The sequence below is a fragment of the Haliotis asinina genome, chromosome 10, assembly GCF_037392515.1.
Source record: "Haliotis asinina isolate JCU_RB_2024 chromosome 10, JCU_Hal_asi_v2, whole genome shotgun sequence".
NCBI classification, from domain to species: domain Eukaryota; kingdom Metazoa; phylum Mollusca; class Gastropoda; order Lepetellida; family Haliotidae; genus Haliotis; species Haliotis asinina.
This window is the reverse complement of record NC_090289.1, coordinates 26,469,056-26,480,878: the sequence shown is the minus strand read 5'-3', so window position 1 is coordinate 26,480,878 and position 11,823 is coordinate 26,469,056. Positions and strand designations below refer to the sequence as shown.

General features: G+C 40.2%; 1 protein-coding gene across 1 annotated transcript in view; it reads left to right on the top strand.

Moving 5' to 3' along the window:
* The first annotated feature begins 105 nt into the window (after window positions 1-105).
* The window catches only part of LOC137299058 (uncharacterized), a 50,548-nt gene continuing 38,830 nt past the window's right edge, over window positions 106-11,823 (top strand). Inside the window, exons 1-5 of the mRNA XM_067831542.1 lie at window positions 106-130; window positions 1,930-1,983; window positions 2,715-2,777; window positions 5,922-6,048; window positions 7,151-7,281. Of these exons, the coding sequence (XP_067687643.1) occupies window positions 1,953-1,983; window positions 2,715-2,777; window positions 5,922-6,048; window positions 7,151-7,281 (352 nt within the window). The 5' untranslated portion in view covers window positions 106-130; window positions 1,930-1,952. The remainder of the gene's footprint in view (window positions 131-1,929; window positions 1,984-2,714; window positions 2,778-5,921; window positions 6,049-7,150; window positions 7,282-11,823) is intronic.

The following is an 11,823-nucleotide window of genomic DNA, read 5'->3' as shown; positions in this document are numbered from 1 at the left end:
TATGCAGTGTTAGTGGAACCACGTGGACCAAACAGACACTTGATACTTGTTGATAATTAAGTGCCAATCTCAAACTGCAAGCAGTGTTCCTTCAACAACATTTACATAAGAAGATGGGACGGCACCAAGAGTAAGTACCTATATACGTATAGGTTAGAGTTAATCCGATTAACATGGTATCAGGAACAATTTTGTTTCCTATTTTTCATTAATTCGACTACAACTGAAAGGACGACAAATCCTGAGGGTAACTTGTTCCTCCTCAGATTTCCAGATGAGTGAATGAGTTTTGTTTTTCACCGCTTAGCAATACAGGACGGATGAGACCATAAATGCCCATGTAGGAAATCGAACCCGGATCTCCGGCGAACGAACGAACACTTTAGCCATTAGGCTACCATATCGCGGCTATTAGGGTAGAATGTGGCAGCACAGGTCCTTGCCCGTCGGCTAACTGTGATCGTGTCCTATTTATAATGCACTATTTATTTACATTCTATTACAAGAATTCTCTGATCTCATACAATGCTTTTATGTGACAGTTTCACACAAATTATGTATATATTTACACCCATCGGAAGTGAAACCAGTTTTTAAAAGTCTCTTGCACTGTTGCGTGTATAGCTCGCATCCGTTTTATGTGCGACGACTTTGGCGAGAGCCCGATGTTGCAACTGGGAGAAAGTCAAACGTGGCATGTAAACAAGTAATCCTCGTGCAGGACCTAGGGTCACGCTTCTAATGTGTTTCATGCCGTGTTGACATCTACAGGGAGCGTCTCAAAAGTGAAGAAGCTCTTACTTTCAACCTTCCTGTCGTCTTGAGACAGCTCGTCCACAATAATAGTATTTGAGTGAGTGAGTGAGTGAGTGAGAGAGTTTTACGCCGCACTCAGCAATATTCCGGCTATATGGTGCGGACTGTAATGAAAACCAGGGACACAAGGGACTACTTAGAGTGTTAGGGAGCATTGCATTAGGAATAGAAAGGATTTCTTCTGTCTTTGAAAAACTAATTGAACCTTGCAGGAATGTGTGTATGTCTATTATCTTTATTACATGTAGAAAGGAGTTGAGTGCGTATATGAGTGTGAACGTTCTGGCAACTGTACAATACTTGTCTGCAAGTATTTGTTATAGTTGGTTGACAAATAGCACCATTTATCAACAACTATGAACGATGACTGAATATTGTTAAGAAAGAGATAAACTTTCAACGCATACTTGGGAGTTTTTGTCAGTGGTTCTGAATTCTGCATTAAGTTTATTGTGAAAGCATTCGTGCAGAAACACAACTTACCAAGGGAAACTTTAGTTTAAAATATATATTAAAATCTTACATCAAAATATACTAAATATGTTTCACTGCATATTCTTAAGAGTTAAATGCTGAAACTTTTAGAAACTGTTAAGTATCGGAATTTGTATCGTATCGCCACCATTGTATCGCGATGATCATTGTCTCAGAGATTCCTTGCCAATACTTTCATGATATATCGTCTCGCCTCATTAAACTGGTATCGGGATATATCGTGTCGCCTCAATAAACTGGTATCCTTATGTTTCGTCTCGCCTCATTAATCTGGTATCGGGATATAACTGGTATCGTGATGTATCGCCTCGCCTCATAAAACTGGTATCGGGATATATCGTCTCGCCTCATTAATCTGGTATCGGGATATAACTGGTATCGTGATGTATCGCCTCGCCTCATAAAACTGGTATCGGGATATATCATATCGTCTAGCCTCATTAAACTGGTATCGGGATATATCGTCTCTCCTCATTAAACTGGTATCGGGGTATATCGTCTCGCCACGTAGGCCATGATACACAGCTCTAGAATCTATACCATATACACGCAATTATTTTGACAATAACATGTTTTATAATACACATAGATATGTTTCTCCGTTCGCCTATCTTTCAGAGCTTGAGACTACGCAGAGCAAAATGTATTTATGCTATCTTCCTCTGCTCTTTGGTAAGTACAGTCATGGAATTGCTCGTTTGTAACAGTTCAATGCCTGAGATAAATGGCGAAATTGAAGAGAGATCGGGTTAAATTGCGGCGCATCGTGGTCCCAGTGGAATGAATGAATCTTTTGCATAAAATATTTGCTCCCCTTCTGATTGTTTGGTCGTCAGTACGAAACCAATGTTGCTTGTTAAACTTATAACACCTTTCCTCTCACACACTTTTCTGAGATAGTTTCCAAACCGTTTTTACAATATCACGTTAGGGTACAACAGCAATGAGCATCACACATTATATCAATGTGGAGATTCGAAACAGACCCCACGAAGCTGCGTTTCACTCGAAACATACCAAACTGATGAGACTACAAGCCAGTAGGCACCTTTGTGTAGGTTTGTTTATTTGCTGTTTTACGCCACACGCAGCAATACCCTAGCCATATGACAGCTGTAAATAATCGAGTCTGGACCAGACAATCTAGTGATCAGTAGCATGATCAACAGCATGAACATCCATCTACATAATTGGAATACGATGATATGTGTCAACCAAGTCAGCGAGCCTCAACACTCAATCCTCTTAGTCGCCTTTTAGGAAAAACATGGGTTCGACACCCGAGAGACCGGTCAGAGTATCATTGCAATTATCACAGGCTTGTATGTTTCCCACTTTTTGGGACATAACAGTACAGTCGTTATGTCAGCTTAAATAACTATATGTTTCATTCTTTCTTGCAGCACTATCTACAGAATACTGCTGGGGCTGCCAAAAGAAGCACATAACATATGTATATGTAACGGGTAAGTTCTACGTCCTTAGAAGTCTACCTCCGCACCCTTATAGCGTCCGTATTTTATTCTATGTTTCTCGTCTCCCACCGACCATAAACATCCTACCGGCCCTTAAAATAAAAACAATGTTAAATAAACGTTTCCGCCGACGTTTTCTCAACTGTAGACCGCCCATTGAAAAACAATGTTTCATCACAAGAGAAAAATGAAAATTGAGTTTAACATGCGTTAAATGTCATTCAAAGAGGGGAACGAAAAACGAACTTCAGCAGGTATTTAAATGGAAGCAGCTCTTGCACCTTCACTCAGGATTTAAGGTTGGCCTCCACTAATATTTACGCGACTATGCTTGTCGTAAGAGGCGACTAACGGGATCGGGCGGTCAGGCTCACTGACTTGGTTGACACATGTCATCGGTTCCCAATTGCGCAGATCAATGCTGATTTTGTTGGTCACTGGATTTTCTGGTACTGACTCGATTATTTACAGACCGCAGCCATGTAACTGGAATATTTCCGAGTGCGGCGTAAAATTAAACTCATTCACTCTCTCTCTAATATTTACAATCCGACAATGCTTTGCGTTCCCGATTTTCACGCACAAATATGGCGGTCAAATCCTCAATATCGTGTATAACTGGCAGTGTATAGTGACAGTGGAGTATAGGTGTCCACCCTAACCAAGTTCCCTACCAGTGAACATACAGACAATAAAGGGCAAACTTTATTGTCTTTTCCGCGATTCCCAATGCACTGGGTGAGAACACATTCATTTTGAATATTGAATAGTACTTTTTTTGCCTGTTTAATTTTTGTTTATTTTCGCCCGCCCCAATCTTGGCACAAGAGGCGATGAAAAAGACAGATGTAAATACGGACACCTTTACCATGTGATAAAGGCATGGAAAGCAGATAGCGCAGGGCCTAAAATACGTCACCTGACACCTATTACACAGAGCTGCTTTTCAGCTAAAGTGGTCTCGAAGGTGTCACAACAGGATACTCTAAACTCAGTCTGTTCACATGAATTCGTTAATATTTTTATTCCGTGAGGTCCGTGTTAGAACTGATCTTCAGTAACCCATGCTTTTCGTAAAAGGCGACTAACAGGATAGGGTGGTCAGGTTCGCTGACTTGGCTGACACATGTCATGCGCATATATATGCTCATGCAGTCGATCACTGGGTTGTCTGGTCTAGACTCGATGATTTACAAACCGCCGCGATATAGCTGGAATATTTCTGCGTGCGACGTAAACCAAAACTCACTCACTCTCTCGTTCACTTTACGAAATAACTGCCCTTGACTAAACTACACCGAGGCCATGTGCGTTGATCGATACCTTGGTTACACTGCATTTTCCTGTCACCAGTGTGCACGTACTCATTTTGATTATCTTGGAAATAATTTTGAATGCTTTCGAAATTTCACTTATTTGATGAATTCTTTGTTACTTGTTTGATCAGATAGGTTCAAGATTGCAAAGAAAGGGACAACAAGACACCGTCTTACATTCTTAATACACAAATGTTATGATGGTTGTGACGAAAACAGCTTTTCTATCGTAAAAACAAACATATACTACCTCCACAGGTCTACCAAAGTTAGATGGTGTTGATCACGTTACACCTTTATGTATATCCTCCATATCTCCAGAGTACACGTTCCGATAAATCTCCACTGTACCCTGGATACATCTACGGCTCTGCCCGATATCTTTTTAACCTCCCTTGGCTGGCTACGCATTTCACGGCAGCCAATCAGACAAGTCGCCGTTACAACCGAGGTACCCAGTGTGAACAAAGATAGGGGTCGCAGCCGTGAAGGTTAGGTCGCCGGGCGACTCAGATTTTGCTATCATACAGGCAAATTGTCCGATCTGAAACCTTACAAAAATACATGCAAGAACCCCTGCTTCTCTTCCAGAGTTCCCCCTAATGAACTGTGCAGCCAGGAATAATCGGTTAGATAATTTGAAAAGCGAAAGTGAGTTGTGATTGGTACGCTCAACTCCCCAGCGTAGACATCTGACTGGATTAAAAGACCGCCAGGGGAGGTAATAAAATTAGCAGGCCGAACTGTAGATGCATCCAGGGTATAGTGGGGATGGCCGGCGCCATGTAGCTGAAATATTGCTGAGCGCGGCTTTAAACAACCCAATCATTGCATGTAGCTGAGAAATATTGCTGATTGGGGCGTTAAACAACAACTCAATCACAGCATGTAGATGACAAATATTGCTGAGCGCGGCTTTAAACAACAACTCAATCATTGTATGTAGCTGACAAATATTGCTGAGCGCGGTTTTAAACAACAACCCAATCATTGTATGTAGCTGACAAATATTGCTGATTGGGGGGTTAAACAACAACTCAATCACAGCATGTAGATGACAAATATTGCTGAGCGCGGCTTTAAACAACAACTCAATCATTCCATGTAGCTGACAAATATTGCTGATTGGGGCGTTAAACAACAACTCAATCACAGCATGTAGATGACAAACATTGCTGAGGGCGACTTGAAACAACAACTCAATCACTGTATGTAGCTGACAAATATTGCTGAGTGGGGCGTTAAACAACACACTAACCAACCATCCAAACCAGTTTATTCTTGTAGAAAGATCCGTCTTCAACCCCCATTTCTTGCATTTCTTTCGCATCTCTGGAAATATTGGGATGGACCAAATTTCATTCTTTCCCCACTGCCTTTTGTTTTAACAACAAACGCGGTCATCATCGAAGACGCCATGTTGAAACAAGTGATAACCCTCCAACCCTTTGTGATCAAACTAATATTTTGTTTTTGATCATGTATTCCAAGCCTTACCACGGATATTGCAGTAAGCGTTACTCTCTGTAACAAACAAACAAAACAAACAAACAAACAAACCATTGAACCTGCACCTTTATTTCGGCAGCGCTTCAATCGTCAAATACACTGTTTCAGTCAGAGGTTGTTAATGGGATTTGTTATTTCTAATAGTCTAATAGAATCAGGTATTGTGTAAATGTCCAGAGCGCTTTTTCTCGAAACGTTCGTAATTCTAAGAAATCTTAACTTTGATCGTAGCCAATGTGTTAGGTAGGGGCTTACAAAGTTCGTAGGGCTACGAACGTTTCGAGAATAGCTAACCTGCTTTCTGTTTCAGAACCAAGACAGCACATTCACGTTACCTTGAACCTCGACTGTCCTGTTCGTTTTGGCACATTCCGCACTGAAGACGATATAAAGTATGACATTCCCAAAGTAACTTTGGTGGCGTCGGAATATGAAAAGTGAGTACGACCATGCTTTTTGTAACTTGGGTCCTGTACACTGAACAGTGAATACATACTACAGGCTATGAACTAGTGAGCAGGCTGGCGGGAGTGTCCGGTTTTGGAAAATGTTCGAAATTCAAATTTTCTATGGACAAGTGGTTCTGCTGTCAGTCCATGTAAACTTGTTCCCCTACAGATTACCATCTCTACAGATCAACAAGGGAGTTTACCTTTAGTCCACCTCTAGCAACATTCCAGCAATATCACGACAGGGGACACCAGTAAAGGGACTTCACACATTGTGCTCCTGTGGGAATTCGAACCTGGGAATCGAACGACATAACCTCGGGATATTTTTAGCTAATCATGCATACTAAAACTGCGTTAAAAATGCTTACAAATGTCACATACATACTATACTAACGACCAAAAGAAACTTTACAATAAAAATAAAATATTTAGGATGAATAGTAGTTTTAGCTCTCTTCTCTCTCCTCACCGGTGGTAAATGTCTTGTCTTCCATCAGCCCTGAACAAGACGATCCTGCTAAGGCTCACCGAATGCATTAATTATTCCTAATGCAGGATAGTCACAATCCCAAAACACTCTCGCGTGATTGTGACATTTTGACACCTATATTACTTCGACCGCAGCAATTACGCTTCTGTTCATTCAGCATTTCGTTTGATAGAAATAACTGCCATTGCAGGTGACGAAAACTTCACATATCACCTAGGCTTATCAAAACAGTTTGCATATGATTTTCAACCATTTTCACTACCTTCCATGATGGTCACCCTACGTCACTATATCCATATACTTGAATCTGTTTAAATGTGAGTGTATTTGGTTTACACCGTAAAACTCGCCGCCAGTAGTTGCTGTTGCAGCGTTACGCAATATTCACACACTCACTACACCATAACATCTCCATAAACAACAGGGCACAATGTGTGAAGCCCATTTTCTGGTATCTCGCGCCCTGATATTGCTGGAATATTGCTAAAAAGCGGCGTAAAACTATACTCACTCACTCACTCACTCTATGAACAACAAAAACAACAGCGTATTTTGATGAAGAACGTGGATTTGGCTCTAGCCTTGTTTATATTCAAGGTATGTCAAGGAAGGCGACCCGAACAAATGTTGTGATGTAACATGTGATTCCTACACCTCCTCAAACATGAAAACTGTTGAATGCAACTCAGGAAAGTGTGAAAACTGTATCGACGAAAGCGACCGCAAATGTGAGTATAATGTTTCTTCCAACACCAAAGATCACGTGTTTCATTAAGAAACTGAAACAGTCACGTGTATACGTCATGGGCGGATACAGCCTTTTGAGAAAGAGTGGGTCGGGGGGTCGGGGGGTCGGGTGGTCGGGTTGTGGACTTGGGGTTGGGGGAAGAGAGGGATGCACGCTTCATTTTCACCTGAGTTTCAGTGGCCATTTAATCAAAAAGTTCAGGACAAAATGGGGGAAGATACACTGGAACCGCCTCTGGCCGATTTCCTGAATATCCCAAACTTTCCAACCAGACTTACGTATCAAGAACCGTTTTAGTGTTACCAAATCTGGTGACCTTTCCTGTATCGGTTTTCCAAAACTGAGTACTATGAAGCATTTAATTACAACAGGGTCAACGACTTCCGGGTATCTCTTATCACTTCCGGTTGCACCAAGTTACTGTCTACTCTTCTCAAGGACACATGCCTCGTGCGGTGAGCCTTTGAAGAAAAACAACACCTTCCCAGTGCTGCCAACCCAGACTGGTCATGTAATACTTGAAATAATTGAGATCGTCCTATTTCCCTCTTTCATGTCACCGCTTGGAAAAATATTGCAAAAGCAGTATACTTTGAAACAGAAATCTCTGTACTTCTAGAGACTCGCGTATCCCATTAGGAAAGATGTCCTAGTTTGGCAAGACATATGATCAGTGCTATGTACTTTTGTAATTGATTTTCCAGCGACAGTATCTACCGTAGTTGCACGGTAGTGTATAAATACATAATCACTATACCAAAGTGTAACTTCATCATGGATTATACTGTGTGTAACAGTGCTTTTGTTGATTAGTACGTCATATCATATAGTCTCTAACAGGTGTTGTAGGTTATCCCTGAACACATGTATTGACCAAAGAATGACCTCTAAAGAATGCACCTCCCAGTTGGAAGGCTATACCATGTGACATGTGATGAAAATAGTTATATCAGCCCTGAGCTAACTACCAAAGCAAGTGAGATACATCGACACATTTGTGTACATGTATGTAAGAAAGGATTCTTTTAAATTCTTCCCCTGGAAAAATGCATTAGGGTTATTGCAAACTTTTCCAGGAAACGTATTGGCATTACAATCGTATAACCTGCTGCGATTTTTTTCCGAATCCAGATAACGTTAAAGGTCACATGCAACCAAAATATCAGACATAATTAAAACACAATTATCACTTATTCATGACATCTTATATACATTGTTGCTTGTTAAAAAACAAATAAACAAAATTATAAGCGTACATTCGCGATTCAAAAGTGCAATATTTTGTACTTGGGCTCACTTCGCTCGAAACGAAGCCCGTGGGAGACCGAACCCAGTCATAGCGGGTGGCTGTGCACTCAAGTGTAACGGCGGCTTCCGATTGGCTGGTACATTTGATGATATGCTGAGGGTTCATTGTGCGTTCAGAAAGATGATTTGTTTGATGAGCATTTTATAAGTATGGCTATTTACAAGAAAGTAAGTTCTTTGTGGACAACAACTTCTTTTTTTGTACTTGATGCATCGTTTCAGTATGGATTCATATACCGTTGTCAAACAAAATCATATACACTGAAAGAAGTTGTTATCCATAAAGAATGTATAAAGAGATGTTGGGATTTGTAAATACACGTTCCCTGAATTTGAGTTCGATCAAATAAAAACAAATCATCTCAGCAGAGATGATGAACTATTGTCATTTGTCCAAGTACAAAGCAGGACTTGAAACTGACAAGAGCTTGCACCAGTTTCCGTCAAATCCAGTCAACAAATGAAGGTTATCATTTGTTTGCAACCCATAGACATAAAAACTTGTCGTGTACAAGTATCTGCCTAATTACGTAATGTGGCAGAGACAGGACTCGGGTGCACGAGTCATAAATCAATTTATTTTGTTTATGGCGTATAGCCTAATAGGTGTTAAGTTCAAATTGCATGTGGTCAGTGATTGAAGCTGTCTGTTGTATATTGTCTTTAGCAGACAGGCAGGAAGACATACAGATGTCAATAAACCAAACACTGGGCTTTCTCTGTGACAGAGGCTGCTTACCACAATCAACAAGTTTTTTTATGTAACGAGTAGGTTATTTACTTGTTTGTGTACACAACCAAGATTAGACTACTGCTCACGACCTCATACTCCGAGCATGCATATTGTTTCAAGCTCCGCGAACCTATTCCCTGCGCATGCGTAATGGGCGCAGCACAGCACACAGCTGTTGAAACCAGTTCCCCCAGCGTTTGGGGAAATTTAGTGAATCGTTTGCACTCAGATTTCGCTGGCATTTTTTTCATCGCGTTTTTTCAACTTTATAGGCTAAATTGGCACTTTTCATGATTTGTTTCGGTAAGTGCATACCAAAAGGTATCAGAATCTGCAAAGTTGTGTTTTACGTTGCATGTGACCTTTAATTGGAGACATTTTCATCACGTGAATTCAGGAAACCATGAATGGTTGTTTGTTTGGTGGTTTGTTAACGCCGTATTCAGCAATATTTCATCTATATGGCGACAGGTTGTAAGTAATCGTGTCTGGACCAGCCAGTCCAGTGAGAGTCACATTCAGCAATATTTCAGCTATATGGCTGCAGGCTGTAAATAATCGTGTCTGGACCAGCCAGTCCCGTGAGTGCCGCATCCATCAATATTCAAGCTATGTGGCGACAGACTGTAAATAATCGAGTCTGGACCTTCCAGTTCCTGACCAAATTGAGTGAGTGAGTTAATATTTAACGTCACATCGGCAATATCGTGACGAGAACATTTAATACTGAAATGAAATATAGGTCTACTATAAAAAAAAACCTGTCAACGAATGACAGTAAAACAACTAAAATATATCACAAATGGAATTAAAACTAGCGTGGAAAGTTAAAACTAATATCACTATTCGGACAATACAATATAAAATCAGGCTATAGATTGCCAACAACTGGAGGTAGATCACCATACTAGGGACCATGGGGACTTACAGTACCTTGGCTACCTGAATGGACTCTAGTTGGATTTACATCATCCCCTCAGCTGTTAGCAATTTAGACACATCTAGCCAAAAAATATAAATACACATATGCTACGACTAAGAACTGTGAAAAGTTTAAATTTACTGTGAATGTTTTTGGACTTACGTACCCCCTCAGGGGGACAATAATTTTACAACACTTCAACCCTCTTTGAGGGTACAGCCACCAACAATTCAAGTTACTAATCTCAACTACCAATAATTAAAATACATCTATTTACAGAACATTTTATTCAAATTTCAACCCAAAAATCAATTTCTTTTAAAAACAACCAATAATTAAATGAGAACTAACGCTGGTAAAAAGTCCTTAACTGTAAAGTACTTATCCCTTGTGATGGAGAATTCAACACAGTCAAGCCAAACATGCTTGACCGTGACTCTCTCATCACAAAGGATACTAAACGGAGGATCCTCATCTTTTAACAGGTATACATGAGTATATCTTGTATGGCCAATACGGCATCGTCGTAAAATAACCTCTTCAAATCTGGACTGACAACCCAAGTAGGTGTAACCAATATACGTATTTCACGTAATTTATTTATCTAGAAGATATTGTTCTTGATCCAGTGACAGTGGCAGAAGCCACTGCGCCACCGTCCTTGGACCCATCTGTAAATAAGGATTTATAATTGCTGTATTTATGTTTTAATTGATTATATTCTTGTTTATATTGTAATTAATTAATTTCTGATGTTTTAAATGCGGTCAGTGTTAGGTCCACTTTGGGCCTAACCAATTGCCAAGGAGGAGAAGAAAGAAGACGGGAAGGGGCTATATTATCTAACTCAATGCTAACAGCAGAAATAAGTGGTTTTATTCTTAAGAGGCGGAACAAGGGAAGATTTCTTATTGTATAAATCCTCATACAGAGGATTGAAAACACTGTTATATGCAGGGTTGGACTCTTTGGAATATAGTTGTTACATACTGTAAAGCTAATTCTATACGTCGCTGCTCAAGAGAAGGTTCATCAGTCTTGCCATACAGGCTATCAACATGTGAAGTTCGAAAGGAGCCAAGACAAAGTCTTAGACCTTGATGATGGGCTGAATCTAATGATTTTAAGTTGCTGTTGCAGGCTGCACCACAGACGATGGAGCCATAATCAAGTTTAGAACGCACGAGTGATCGATATAGATGGAGAAGGGTAGCTTGATCACCTCCCCATTTAGAATTTGAAACTACTTTTAACAAGTCAAGTGCTTTCAGGCATTTAGTTTTAAGGGATTTAATATGTGGTAAAAACGTTAAGTGTGAATTAGAGATTAGACCCAGGAACTTAGCTTCCTTCACAACTTTAACTGGCGTGCCATATAGAGATAGTTCAGGGTCTTTATGTGGTTTGTATTTACGACAAAACTGTATGCAGTTAGTTTTTGATTTAGGGAATTTAAAGCCGTTTTCAAGACACTATTTATTAAACTGCAGTTGCCCTTAAATGGTATGCATATTTTTACCACGACAAGAAATATTAAAATCTTCCACAAATAACGATCC